The 14924-nt window shown below is 50.0% G+C and overlaps 1 protein-coding gene across 4 annotated transcripts in view; it reads left to right on the forward strand.

Moving 5' to 3' along the window:
• Nucleotides 1–5263: 5263 nt before the first annotated feature.
• The window catches only part of WNT6 (Wnt family member 6), a gene marked incomplete at its 5' end in the record, with an annotated part of 51192 nt that continues 41531 nt past the window's right edge, over nucleotides 5264–14924 (forward strand). The window contains one exon of one of the 4 annotated variants that reach the window (XM_083503043.1): nucleotides 5264–6082. In XM_083503043.1, the coding sequence (XP_083359169.1) occupies nucleotides 6067–6082 (16 nt within the window). Of the gene's footprint in view, nucleotides 6083–8817; nucleotides 9375–14924 lie in introns of those variants that run through there. The other 3 variants (XM_083503044.1, XM_083503042.1, XM_083503045.1) reach the window with 3 other exon arrangements.

Genomic DNA, 14924 nt, shown 5'->3' on the forward strand with positions numbered 1-14924 from the left:
GCCACTGTGGACAGGGTGCAAATAGGAATTACAACACTTGAGGGATTCACCGATTCTGCCAATATGGCGAGTCTAGTATTGATGGAGTTAAAAAAGAGACCTGAGCTGAAGTGTGAACACAGCCTCTTACTGCCAATTGACTTTTAATTAATCCCTAGCTATTCGGTTGCAGGGAAAGGGTAGAATGGCGAGCCAGCGCTGCACACACATGCCCTAAAAACTCGGGAGTTAGGCAGGGCGATGGGAGTCCAGGCCTCGAACCAGCCAATCCCTCGCCCTGCTGGACGTGTGCGGCTGGAGTGGGCGACTCCTGGCAAACCCCGCCGACCCCGGCGGGCCCACCAGCGGCCTCCGCGCGGAGCCGCCACCTTCTCTGCCGGGCCTTTTGTTATTCCAATCAGATCATCCCCTCCGCCCGCCGCGAGGTCGCGACCCCGTGCTGATGACATCACAGCGTGCTGCTATGGAGACGGCCGGGGATGTCACAAACATGCCTCGATGACCTCACGGCGGGACGCCGGGCCCACCGGCCGTCCATCAGCGCCGGCCTGGGCGATGGGAAAGTATGCGGCCGCGGAGCGGGCGGCTGTTTGACTTGGAGACAGGCGAGCGTTCCCCGCAGCGTGGCCGGCCCTTCCCGCCCCTCCCTGGGTCGGCGGAGCGGCCGGGGAGGAGGGCGGTCCTCTGTCAACAGCGGAGCCTCGGCGAAGAAGCCAAGAGCTTCTCGGCCTCCAGGCGGGGGCCGAGGCGCAGCCGCGAAGACCGGCGCCTCGCGGGGAGAGAGCGGCGCTGCAACGAGGGAGCGCGCCGGAGGGGCGGCAGGTGGCACAGCCCTCCGGACTACGCCGCCGCCGCCGCCCCTCAGGCTGATCTTGCAAGCTGGCGGCTAGGGGTCGCTGTGCTCCAGCAAGCGGAGCCAGGCGAAGGTTCCAGGCAGGGAGGCCTTCCCCGGCTGTCTATTATTTAAGAAAGAAATTGGGGCGAGGGGGTTATCCCCAGTCTAGGCATGAGGAACAACGGGATCGACTTTTTTTAAAAAAAGTTGCCCACGTTGATCCAGTGGATTGCACTGAAAAGCAACCGGGATTAGGCAGCTCAAATTGACAGAATAGGCGCAGCTTGCAAACTTAACATATAGAATAAGAGAACATACATTTAGAGAAGATTGGAAAACGTTTATTGAATATATGGGAAATAACTGTACAGCTGAAAACGCTGGCAGCATTAAGATAAATTCAACAGTGTAAATAAGTTTTGATGGATGTAATAATGGAATACTGAATGGTATAGTTTTTGTAAAATATGCAGGGATTTATGATATGCAAAATGAACAATGGAAAGAGAAGAAGGGAAGTCGTTGATATCTCAAGGATGCAACAATGAGTACTTCAAATTGTAAAACAGAAAATTTAATTAAAATTATATTTATAAAAAGAAAAGCAACCAGGATTCAAATAACTCACCAGGAGTTGTAATCGGATGTAAAACATGGGAGTAAAGTACAGTTCTTGTTGTTGCTCATCATCCCTGCTTAATTTCTAAAAGAAGTCAGGGGTCAAGGTTGTCTGGAAACAGCAACTGGAGAGCAGTCTAAAGGGTTAAAATTGTAGTAAGCTATACTGGAGGGAGTGGATATGCTCAGTTCATAAAAGTGTGTGAGAGAGGAGACATGTAAATATTTCAAAGTTGCTTTGGTCAGGACAAGGGAGAGTTCGCTTCACTCAAAAAGGAATTGTCTACATATTATGAGCACCTGTTAGCAAAGATGGATTTAGAAGGCCTCTTATTTAGATCATCTTAACACTTTTAGTAAATGCACATATGTGAGGGATCATGTAGAATCAAAACGATGCTTGATACCTTTAGGGAGAAAGGACAGGAGAAAGAAAGGTGATTGGACTTTAGTGCAGCTTTAATCCTATGTTGTGACTTAGGCAAGCACGTGCACCAAAAACATTTCACATACTGGAACATTTGTCTCTGATGTCATAATGCCATCCCCATCACAAAGAAGGGAGCGTGCACAGGTACAGAAGGTTCTATGGCAGCAGGGAGGGATATGCTTGATTGACATCTGATGTAGAGCTTGGGGGGGAGTTAAAGTTGGAGTACATCACCATAATTATACCATCACATGAATGCCTGGATCGCCATTGGCGATTGGGCCACATCCGGCCCCCGGGCCTTAGTTTGCCTACCCACGTGGTAGACCAAAAAACCCATACAGAATTTGCCCCCATAAAACATGCTGGGTTTGAGCTTAAAGGTGAAGGTAAAGGGACCCCTGACCATTAGGTCCAGTCGCGGACGACTCTGGGGTTGCAGCGCTCATCTCGCTTTATTGGCCGAGGGAGCCAGCATAGTTTCCGGGTCATGTGGCCAGCATGACTAAGCCGCTTCTGGTGAACCAGAGCAGCGCACGGAAACACCGTTTGCCTTCCTGCCAGAATGGTACCTATTTATCTACTTGCACTTTGATGTGCTTTCAAACTGCTAGGTTGGCAGGAGCAGGGACCGAGCAACTGGAGCTCACCCCGTCGTGGGGATTCAAACCGCCGACCTTCTGATCGGCAAGCCCTAGGCTCTGTGGTTTAACCCACAGCTTTAAAAGCAGATTAGATAAATCCATGGAGAATCCCTCTATAAGTGGCCATTACTCATGATAAGTTAATAGAAACTCCACGTTCAGAGACAGTGTATCACTGAATACCAGTTGTGAGGAACAAGCAATGGAGAATGTGCTGCCTTCCCTGAAATGCCATTGTGGGAAAGAGGATGCTGGACTTGATGGACACAATGTGGTGCAGTTAGCCTCTTTTTTTGTCCCTTTAAAGCAGAGGTGGGAAACCTGTGGCTCTCAAGTCCAGATGTTGGATTCAATCTCCTATCAGCCCCAGCTAGCATTGCCAGTGGTCAGAGATGATAGAAGTAGCAGTTCAATAAAATCAGGACCAAAGATTATTCATAGCTTCTTTACAGGCAACCATTCCTGATTCCAACCAATATCAAGGGGATTTTGCTGTCATCCATTTCCTTCACTGAGTAAGCCAGAATTTTCCCCCAAGGCTGTTTCAGAAATTAAAAAAACTTTATTCTGATGGCAGAGTTGAAATACCTGCAGGGCAGTGGTTTGTTCCTAGCAAGAAGTGCTTTGCTGGAGCCTGCCTGGAACCCCTGCTTCCTAATCTCAGGAGTGTGTGTCTTTGTAGAGAGAATGATAGTCTTCCGATATTTTGTTGACACTCAAACAAACAATCGGGTTGAGAAACCCAGGTTTCTGTCTCAAATTGAGTCTGGCTTGTACTGTTTTTGGATTCAGCTCCTCAGGCCAATGGTTAGGGATGATGGGAATGAAGTCCAGCAGTACCTGGATGATCACAGGTTCCTCATGCTAGCACATGCAGAAGAAAATGTATTTTGGGAGGCAGTCTACCTTTTTGCACTTTTGTGTCCGTCTTATTTCTTGGTGTCCAAAACAGGGACAACCCAAGACCTTTTACTGCCTCAGGTGCTGTAGCAAACACCCCTATCCATGTCAAGGTGCATAAAGTACCCCAGGTCAGCCAAGTTGTTTTGGTACCTTAGAAAATCCCAGAAGCATTTTTCTGAGGAATTAAAAATTCAGTAATAACAATACATAAAATGACAAACAAATCTGTGGTTCTTTCATGACACTCAAAAAAAGCTGGCTAGCCTGGCTGAGGCAACCACCTCTGTTTGTCTAATGGTGGAGCTGCCCCTCCCAATGTAATCAGAAGCCCCCCCCCATCTTTTTCATTGCAATGTATGATTGTTTGAGCTCATGATGCTACCAGGAAAGTCATATGTGATCCCGCTTTCAATAATATTTGCACCTTCAAAAGGTTTGGAGTGGCCACACCACCATTTCCCATCAGTGTGTATCCACTAACCTTCTGAAATTTCCCAACTTTTTATACCACAAATGTCGGGGCCGGGGATTGTTCTGCTTCTCTTGCACTACACAGCTTCTCCAGACAGCATTAATGAGGCAGCATTGGGGAAGCATCGTGGAACAGGAATAAATCCACCAACTATGGCACATTGGTACCGCTCGCAATAAAACACCAATCTGGCCGGGGTCCATAGCCTGCTAAAATGTCTGAGCCGCGCTGCACTGCCTAGGCCACGCCTTCCGCCCTACAAGCCCCGCCCCGTAGCCTGGGAGGTGACAAGTCGATCTGGAGTTGAAAGTTCTGGTATTCCAAGAGAGTTTGTTTTCCTGGGCTAAGCCTTGTTGAGTCCCCGGCTCACATCCAGCTCTTCTTGGATGGCCTTGGGCAAGTCACCAGCTCTCAGAGAGTTCTCTCTTATGTGCAAAAAATTGAACACGTGTGTGTTGAGGGGGGCTGAGGGGGACGAGAATCCTAGAATTGTAGAGTTGGAAGGGACCCCAAGGGACATCTAGTCCAACCCCCTACAATGCAAGAATCTTTTGCCCAACGTGGAGCTCAACCCATGGCCCTGAGATTAAGAGATTGATCGAGTTGCCAATTTAAATAAAGCATGGGGGGGGGGAGTAAGCCCCGCCCCGCACAATGGATCATATACGCACACTATTTGAATGGCAATGTCCATCAACTTGTGGTGGGGCAGCCCCCTCAAATATTTTATTGGGGGAGGGCGAAGACTCCTCGACTCCTAGGAGTTGGCTCCTATGCTACTGATTGAACTATCCAGCTATGCCTCCGACCACATCATCATGCAATAATAGCGCTCGAATCCTTCCAACCCAACAATAAAAACAATGATAACGAATGGCATTTCTGACCGCGGGTGGTGGCTCTCGAGGCGATGCTGGTGGGATCCGGACACTCCGCACCGAGGGGTGGGGGTGTCTGTGGGTGTCAGTAGCGCTCTCGCTCTCTCGCTCTGTGTGCGTGTGTGTGTATGTGTCCCGGGCTGCAAGGCAAAGGGCTCTTGCACGGGCCCGCCAGCCGGCCTGTCTGCCTTCGCCCCCGCCCCGCGGTCCTCCCACCCCAACGCAGCCGCGATGATGAATGGAGATTTGCCGTCGGACGCACCTGCTGCTGCGTCAAACAGAGTTTCGCTTTCTTCCCGCTTTGAACTCCCCGGGACAAGGGGCATCAAAGGGATTTTTGGGCGGTTAGGAAATCAGATAAAGGGGCTTCACCTGCCCCGCTGGCCCCTTGGCTAAAACGGGAGGGGGCGTGGCGCAGGCAGCAGCGCGGGAGGAGGGCGCGGGGAAGAGTTCTCGTCGGGGTTGGGCCTAGGCGGCTCGAAGCGCCTGCTCTCCTTCCTCGCCCTTTCTGAGGCCTGCCCTCATGGACAAACCCAGCCTTCCTGCCCCCGTTGTACTAACACCAAGGAGTCCAGGCTCGCTCCGCCCCGTCCACAGGATCGTTTATCATTGGGGGTTCGTTTTGAGGGGTCCCCCGCCCTCCCCCCCGTTTGTAGCAATGGGGCACCGATGCCCATGAGGGCGTCTGTGGCTTAAGAAAGAGGCGCGAAAAGGAAAGGGGAAGAAGGAAGAAGGGAAAGAATGATAGCCAAAGTGTGTCTTCTTGCCTCCTCCCAATTTGATCTGGTTTTTGTTTTAATGCAGCCAGGTTTGGGGACCTGGAGGAGGAATGCTGCTGAGGAAATAATATCCAGCGTGGAAGAAATTCTGAAAGTGTTTATTTATAGAAAGAGCTGGAGCTCTTTAAAAAGAAAAGGGAAAACAAAAGCAAAGCAATCATCCTTCAATCATAAAATTTTGTCACCAAGAAGGGTTTCATTTCATATGACTCATGCATAGTTTCCCTCTCCCTTGCTTTTTATGCCAAGGCGGGAAAACTTCAAAGGAAACAAATGTAGATCAGTTGATTGACAAATACCCGTACATTGCAAACTGGGGCTTGAGCCTGGGAGACAGGAGTTCAGTTTGCCAGCTCCTCCATCAAGGAAGATGAATGTCTGGAGGCTCCCTTTATATCCCTCTGTAAAATGGGCACAGTGATGATCTGTGTTGCAGGCAGTGCTTGTGAACAGTGATCTCCAATCATCTTAAGATCTTGCTGCAAAGTCCTGCAGTCTGAGTTCTGCATGTTTACTCAGAGAGGTAAGTGCCACTGTTCAGTAAGATTTGTTCACATGTAAAAGTATAGGACTACAGCCTCACAATGCAATCCTATGCATTTACTCAGAAGTAAGTCCCTCAGTGTTCACACTCTGAGATAAGCATGCAGAGGATTTCAGTCTACTCTTCACAGTTGTGTGGCTGCATACATTTAAAGCTCACAACTTCCCCCCCAGAATCCTGGAAACTCTAGTTTACCCCCTCACAGAACTATAACTCCCAGCACACTGTACAAACTACAATTCCCATGATTCTTTGGGGGAAGTTACATGCAGGAGTAAATTTCCTATTTAGCATCATGCACCCAGCAACAGGAATTTATCTACTTCTTTTTATGCTTTTTGTTTGTAAAGAACTTCTGTTGTAGGCAGCACTGCCTCCTCAAGATACTGTACTCTTGTGAGCTGCAGAAGGTCTTTTGATATGTTTTTAATAATAAAAATGCTTTCAGAATCAGAGTACTCCAAATCCTAACACTGTTCTTGGGAAAGAAAAAGTATTTTTATTATTGTTCTAAGTGCTCAAAGCACATTGGAATTTGTTTTTGTGGATTTGGTTTATTATGTGAATATTTTCATCTTATGATTGGGGTTGGCATGGGGATTGTTAGATATTGTAACATGATTGTGATGTTGGTTTTGCTAGTTGTCTTGAGTTTCTTTTGAAAATTGGGTAGGATATAAGTTTTTTAACAACAGGAATAAATAAAGCACTTCATGCAACACGGTTCAACAATTTTTAGAGTAGTGGACAGGCTGGGCAGGTATTATCACCCACATAGTACAGATCAAAGGGTGAAGCTGGCCCATGCCTACCAAGTGAGCAAGAGGCCTAGAAGAGCTATGGGGGCGGGAGGTAATTTGGCTCATAGCTGGTGCTCTTGACTGCTGTGGTACACTAGCTCACCTGCACTTCCTTATAACACAAAGCACAAGAGATTCTGGGAGGATCTACAGGAGGGGCACGAAGCTTTTTGGGCCAGTGGATACATCTGGAATTTTGAAAAAGTGCATGGGGGCCAGTCACAACATGGCTGCCTCGGGGTTGTGGCATAACACAAATTGTCTGCCATGTGGTGTTTGTAGCAGAGGCCAAGCCAGTTTAAACAGAGACTGAGCAGAGAGAGCATAAGTCTCTCACTAAGAGGCCATGACAGGCACATTGACACACGTGGGCAACTTCTGATGTCCATGCACACCTGTGGTCATGGACTGGGTGGATGCAGAGGAATGATGGAAGGAACCAGCTGGAGAACCCTCTAGGGAAAAAGGCTCAGAGCCTGGGGATTGGTGGTGGGATGACGATGAGTGGTTAGAGTGAGAAGACTGGGAAGAAGAGGTGTCGGAAGCTGAAGGGGTAACAGGGCTTAGTGAGCTGGGAGAGTCTGTGGCAGAGGGAAGTCCAGAATCAGAGGCAGAAGCTGAAGTGGGAGGAGGGGGACCAAGGGGCAGAGATGAGTCAGGCTGGTGAAGAGTCATGGGTGTCACTCCCTCCTGCTGCAACCAACTCCCCTCTCTCTCACACACACCCTGTCTCCCAAAACCAGAAGAAGGCTGAAACAGTTGGAGCAGTGACCAGCTGCATGCAGGTGCAGTTTCCAATTGCTTGGGAAAAGCCCTAGAGAGGAGGGGACTTTCAGTCTCGGCAACTGATTCATGGGGCAATACCTACTGGGTATGAGCTGCTGTGCTCATTAGGTCTGACACTCAGCCAAGTCTGTGAAGATCGTGTTTTTGCTAATAAAGAGTTAACTCCAACTTTGAACGGTGTGATTTACTGCCGATTCGCTCTGTGACACCTGCATAGTCTGGGCATTTCTTTTTGGTATCAGGTCTAGATATGGTCTAGCCTGTTAGAAATGTTAGACTGCCGGGCTGAGAGCAACATCTCCATGCGTTTAAAGATACAGAGGCCAGCCTGGCTGACCATGACAGATGCTATACAGAGATGGTGAAGTGCAGCTTTGGCAGCATGGGGAAGAAAGGTAGAATAGGCCTGACTGGGCAAGGTTGTGTCAAACTTGGATCCCAACATGCTGAATATGTCAAACTGATTGCAGGCTTTTGTGGGTTGCAAAACCTGTGAGTAGGGATTGTGCCACTTCTTTTAGGTTCTGTGCGGAGCAAACTCTGTTGTTAAACAATCCTGATATTACATAGAAGAAAATACTGCTTTCACAGGGTGGAGATGTCAAGACTATCTCCAAAGCTCGTTTTAGCCCCCGAACAGTTCTTTGTCTCTCTCATGTGTATGTATTTATTGAAGGGTGTGTGTTGATGATTATGTGATGGGCATTCTGCACATGCTCAGAGGCTCATGCTAGTACTTGAGTGAAATGTCTGGGTTGAATCCAGAGCTTAAGCTGAATGAGTGGAATATAAAGTGAAACAGTGTTGTTGTTGTTGATAGAATACATATGACAAAGAAGAATAGAAACCGAGCCCTTGCTTCCAAAATGAGAGGAAAGGAAGCCTTTGGGGGCCTAACCAGAGAGAGCAGCTGGGCGCTTGCTCCCCCCCCCGCCCCCGCCACTGGCACTACAATGGTCTAGGGTTTTATTTTTAGCATTCAGACGAAAGCAACCCCAGAAGGAGCCCCGACGGGGTACAATCAGCCGCTTTGCTAGCAGAACCCCAGGAGGCAGCTTTAAAACCCTGACCGGAATCTGGGATCTCGGTGAGGGCACTGCGGCGAGCAGTTTGTGCCAGGCTAAGTAAATGGCCTTAGCAGGACCAGGACTGGTGGGTAAGCGAACCCTGCCTTTTCTCAGGGTCGGCTCCTTTGGAGCGCTTCCCTTCCGCCTCCCCCTGCCTCCCCGGTCCGGTCCCTCTGTCCGGGCTGCCGGAGGGAGATGGCAATCGGTGCGCTCGGAATGCGCCGCTTGGCACTCACTCAGCCCCCTCCCCCTCCGCCCTCTCCCTCTCTCTGTCTTTCGCCGTCCCCTCCCCGCGCTCCGCTTTGCCTGTCAGGGGGAAGCAGCCTCGTCCGTCTGTCCCTCCCTCCCAGCCTGGCTCTCCTCCTCCGCCCGGGACGGGGCTGAGGAGCAGCCGCTCGCCAGAGCCCGCTCGCCCTGTGCGCTCTCGCTCCGGGTCTCGCTGCGCCTCCGAGGGCGCACGGTGCGCCGCGCTGGAGAAGGGACCGGCGCTGGAACTGCCGGCCGCCTTCCAGCTCCGCGTTGCTGCCTGCCCCCACCCAGGATGCTGCCCCCGTCCCGGACCCAGCTGGGGCTTTTCTTCATCCTGCTCTGCCCGGCCAACATCATCGGGCTGTGGTGGTGAGTAGCTGAGTCGCAGCGCCCCGAGGGCGAGTCCCGGGGAGGAAGGGGCTCTCCAAAGGGGGAGGAGAAGAACGAGGAGAAGATGGAACATGGGCCAAGGGAGGGCTGTTTGCTCTGCGCGCTGCACTCGCGCAGGGAGAGAGCCCCAGAGGAGTGCCGTCGGGGCAGCAGTCAGCCCCACGAACCGTTTTCTAGACTGGAGAGGCTCGGAGGGCTGCGGGGGCAGTTCTGGGGAGCTGGGATGTCCGAAGAGGAGAGGTGTTTACGAATCCCGTGGGGAACGCGATCTTTGGCCAGAACTGGCTGGGGCTGCTTGTAGAGAGGTCATGTTGGATGTGAGAATCCGCGACGGGGCAGGCAGTATCCCAGCTCCATAGATGCACAAGGTCTTAAGGAGCAGAATCCACTACCACTCCTCAAGTTCCACAGGGTCCCATGGAATCAGTAGTACTCTGGGCTTCAGAAACTTTATAGTGTGAGGAGGACAGAGAGACCCCCCTCAAGAACCCAATTGAATTGCAGTTATATGCACGTATTCCCAGAGACCCCAAAGAACCCATAGACCCTCAGAGAGCGCCTCCCCTCCCAAAAGATTTCTCTGCCTTAGCTTGAGATCTTAGAACATTGACGGATCTCCACAGAGCTGTCTCGTTCCCACCCACCTCTTCACTTTTCCGAATCTCTCTCCCTTCGAGTCCCACCGAAAAGCCCTCCAGCTTGAGGGCGCCCCTTCTTTCTGCAGCCCGACCCGCCCCTACTCTCCCCGCCCCGTCCAAGTCCCTAGGGATCTTCAGGTAAACGCGAGTCGCTCCTGTTGGGATGGGGCAGCAGACGCCCGGCGAGCGCTGAGTTGTCCTCGGGCTACATTCCTCGAGAAGGCAAGCAGGGAAGGAGCGCGGCGGGGTGGGTGGCTGGCTGGATGTCGAAGGCAAGGAGACCGACCCCTTGTCGAAAAGCCTCCGGATCCTTATGGAGAGGCGGGCGGGGGGCACCTTGCCCTGCCCTCCCCCTCCAGTAAGTCAACTTTAATTAAAAAGACAGGGAGCAAGGAAAACGCAAGGTGACTCGGAGAACGCCCACCCCCGGTTCTGCCCCCCCCCTTGTTGTGTGGGGCCTTCATCAAAGTGTGCGGGGGAGGTAAGCCAGGGAGACAGAGGGAAGGGGGAGGCGAAGGGGGGTTCATTACACGAACGAGCCCGGAGCTGGGACCCAGCCTCGGAAAAGCCCAGGTATCTGTCGAAACATGACCTATTTAAATCTATTAAGAATTTCACCCAACCTGTCCTGATCCCTTTTTAAGTGCTTTCCAGGCTCGCTTCCTTCCATGCAATCCGGGACATAATTCATTAGCTAAGGTGATTCATCTCGACGTTGTCACACTTGCCTGACCTCCAAAATCAAGCCCTGAAAGGATAACCCTTTCCCTGCCTCCCTCTCACACCTCTTTTCCTGAGGGAACTTGTTTCCTTCCTTCACTGCCTGGTTGTCTCAGCCAGCTCCTTTCTGGAGCCTTCAGAAGTTGGAGGAGGTTTGACCCATGAGATATGGACCCTTAACAAGTTTGGAAGGCTTTTAGAGTAAAAGGGTGGGATCTGCTTGGCATGCAGAAGGTCCCAGGTTCAGTCCCAACAATTGCTCCATCATAAGCATCTCCTCCAGAGTAACCCAGGGCCATTTATCTAGCTGAAAGTCCAAGCCAGTTGTCACATTTTACTGAGCTTTTACTGGTGTGAATGATAGAGGAACTGGGTCTCTTTAATCACAAGAGGGAAGGGTGCTTTTGCACTCAGGTCCTGCTTGCAGGTTTCCCACAGGCATCTGGTTGGCCACTGTGAGACCAGGATGCTGGACTGGACATGCCATTGGCCTGATCTAGCATAGCTCTTCTTGTGTACAGGGGCTACAACTACCGTCTCCTGATCTCTCCAGGCATGTGTCTTTGCTGGTCCTGAAGAAGTAGGCTTGACTTGCAGGTGTGCTTGCCACACATAGGGTTGGTTCTCCTATATGGGGTAAGGGTGGTAGCTCTGTGCTGGAGCTTCTGCTTTGCCTGTAGACTGCCCCAGGTTCAATCTCAAACATCTCCAAGTAGGGAAGGGCATCTCCCATCTGAAATCTTGAGAGCTACTGTCAGTCCATGTAGACAACACTGAGCTAAATGGACCAACAGTATGATTTGGTATAAGGTAGCATACTATGTTCCTGTTAATGTATGCATGTATCCAAAGCTTAGAGGCTGGTCACTGAAAATGTGAAATGACTTCATTGAAAAGCACTGGGTTTGAGGTGATACCAAACCATATGAAAGTTCTGCTCATCAGCAGTTAATTTTGGACAACCTATTCACGTGCGCAAATCACTTGATGTTGCAGCCATCGACAGATGACCATGTGTGTGGTGACCCAGTCAATGGTGGCACCTTTTTTGCTGTGTATGTGTGTGAGTTCTCACCAAAAAAAAATGAGCTTCAGCAGCTATGCACAGACTTATACTAATTGCATTCCACTGAAAAATATCTAGGCAAGTATGGTGAACCTAAAATGATCAGAAAGGTCCTTGCACGTACGTTCATATACATAAAATCAGACTTTTGTGCAGTCATAGTCAAAGAGAAGTCAAAGCAGAGGGACAACATAACCCTCTCAATCAGAGAATTTTCCTGGTCTTCAGACCTTGGCAGCCAGCATGAAAGCAGAAATACCAAGTGATCCTTCACCCATAGGACCTAGGGTCGAAGTCCTCATTCACTGATTTGATCCCCAGTTCTGCCAGTTCATGCCCCAGTTTTTCTCTTCCAGAGGTGCACCTTGCTTGAGTTTGCTGCAGCAAGAGAAAAGAGCTTGGTTTTAAAATTACAGCAACAGATGGCTTTTCTGCATAGAGAATCAACAGTTTGGTGTCCCCTTTAGGTGGGAGATGCACCTTTCCCTTAGCACTGGGACTACTGAGCAAGGGTAGGGTTTATTTGCTTGCCCTTTGAATCCCTGGTTCCCCCATAGTGAGTGCTTCATTCCCTCTCTCTGTTTGCTTCTGCCTTTCTTCATCCCAGGCTAAGTTTAGGAGCAAACTCCTTTATTTAGGGTGCTTGCCTTTGCATCCTTTACTGGTCTTCAACTGGTGGGTTGGAACCCAAAATCAGATCATGGCCTGATCTAAGGTGGGTCACAACAGCCACAGTTCTACAAACAAAAAAATAAGTAAATGAGTCCCCAAATGCATGTTTGAGTTAAGGGTGGGTACTAGGTCTGAAAAGATTAAAGATTATCCTTTAGAGCAGTGGGGCCTCACAACTCCAATCACCACTGACCATTAGCTATGGTTGTTGGGGATGATGGGTTTTTTAGTTCAACAACTCCTAGAGACCAAAGGTGGAAGACTATTGTTTTAGCGTCTAAGGGCTTCTTCTTCCTGCAGTGTTGATCTTGCAAGGAAGCCATTCACATCCACACAGTAGCTGCTCGAGACAGTGGGCTGGAGTGTGCCCACTCAACACCTCCTAGGGCTGGCTCAATATGTTTGGGCACCTGCATTAGAAAAGACAAATGACACCATCCTTCCCCTTTAAATAACATGGGGAACAATCCACAGGAGACCTTATCCTGTTCAAGCCCCATTGAAATGAATAGGAGCTGCACCAAAGTGCATCTTGTGCAGCTCTTAGTCATTTCAGTTGGGCCTACACAGGAATCCTAGTGGATAGTGCCTCCTTATCAAGGCTAGTGTAAGGAGCTGGCATTGTTGGACACCTACTGAGCCAATACACTAAGAAAGGACTGACTTTCACAGGACTGGTACAATAAATTATACTGCCTGAGATGGGTGGACAGACCATGCTGCCATCTCCTTCCATCACGTCCTCCTCCTCCAGCAGCAACCCTGGCAAGCTCAATGCTGCTTTCCAAGGAATGGGCCTTTCTTCAGAGTGAGGCATTGTGGGAGAGCTTGCCCCAGAGAGTGAAGGCATCGCTGCCACGCTGCTGTGACAGTAGCAAGTATCATTTAAAGCCACTTGAAGAGTGCTTGCCACTGTCATGTCAAGGCAGCATTAGGACAGGTGTTCTCCAGAAGGAGCTCTGAGGGAGGACTAGAGTGGGAAGGGAGCAAGGGACATGGGCACAAAGGGCCTCTTGCCAAGACCCTCTAAAATAACAACAACTGGAGCTGGTCTGCCATATTTCTTTGTCTCCCACATGAGCTCCTCTTAAGGACACTCCAAATCAGCTACTACTGCTTTGCCTCATAGCTCAGCCAATTCCCAAGACATGCCACCAGACACCCCCAGCAGCATCCTAGGACAGCATGGGAAACAAGCAAGCAACATGGTAGAGGGCCCGGTCTTCTTGCCTGGTGCTGCTGCTAGTACACACCAAAGAGCTTGCCCTGCCTCTTTGAGCTGTCTCTGCACAGTGGCCATCTCGTGAGAAGGCCTTTGTTGCACTCGGGGGAGGCCTGGACCATTGTTTTCTTGACTTAGGCAGGATCACAACACCAAAGGTTTGAGAACCCCTGCTGTGGAGATTTGTGAATTGATATTAAATTTAATACACACCAGGAGGATAACACTGGGATTTCTCTTTTGGCACCAGTAGCGTCAGGAGGAGTTGCAGCAGGGAAGGAGCTGGGAGTATTGCATGAATACTCATTGCATGTCAAAACTAGGCACAATTGCTAACTCCCTGGAGCTACTCTTTCTCCCACTGAGTGACAAGCGTGGCGTTCTGCTGCAGACCATTTCTAGACATTTTTGTTCCATCCTTGCCATGCCCCCCCCCTTTCCTCTCTCATACCAAAATGTTTGCTATTTTAACACATACATTTACACTCCTAAGTGCTTTCTTTTGCTCATTTCCCCCCAGAATTCTGACAGTGATGGAGCTAGGCCTGGGGTTGTAGTTGTTGTTGTTGGTTTCAGGAACATTTTGGCAGCTGAGGACAGGGGAGAGTGGAATGGACAGCTACAAGCAAGGATGCAAAAGACCCAGAGCTGGAACTTGACCAGGATGCTCAGGATTAAAGCAGTTGGGATCTTGGATGGCAAAAGAGAGCTGGAGACTCATCTGGAAGGAGAAACTGTGACTGTCTTGTGTGTATTGGCAGAGATCGAGCTGGAAGCTTAAGGGGATAATGCAGAGGAGGGCAGAGGTTCAGCATGGGTTGGCTTCTTCTTGGCTTTTGTTTAAAATTAATTTTAAAAAATAACCCAGCTGCAAAACAGTGAAGAAAACAAGCCTGGATGCAAAAACACATTGCACAAAGAGTCTGTCCAGGCTATGCTTGTCGACTTCAGTTCTTGATCAGGAAGGCTAAATCGATCCAAGAGAACAGATTGGTCTTAGCACTTTCGCTTTGGCTTATCGGTGTTGGTGTGCTCCTGTTGCAAGGAAGAGGTGAGCAGCAGTTAGTGCTGGGAGTGTACTGACAGTGCTGTGTCTGTGTGTGTTCTGCTGCTGCACAATGCAAACAAAGGCAGCTGCATGCTGAATTCAGTTCAGCACCCCAAGACCCCCCAAGATGTGTGAAAGAAACACCAGCTTTCTAGTTAAGAAT

The sequence above is a fragment of the Podarcis liolepis genome (genome assembly GCF_965112155.1).
Source record: "Podarcis liolepis genome assembly, chromosome: 1".
NCBI lineage: Eukaryota > Metazoa > Chordata > Lepidosauria > Squamata > Lacertidae > Podarcis > Podarcis liolepis.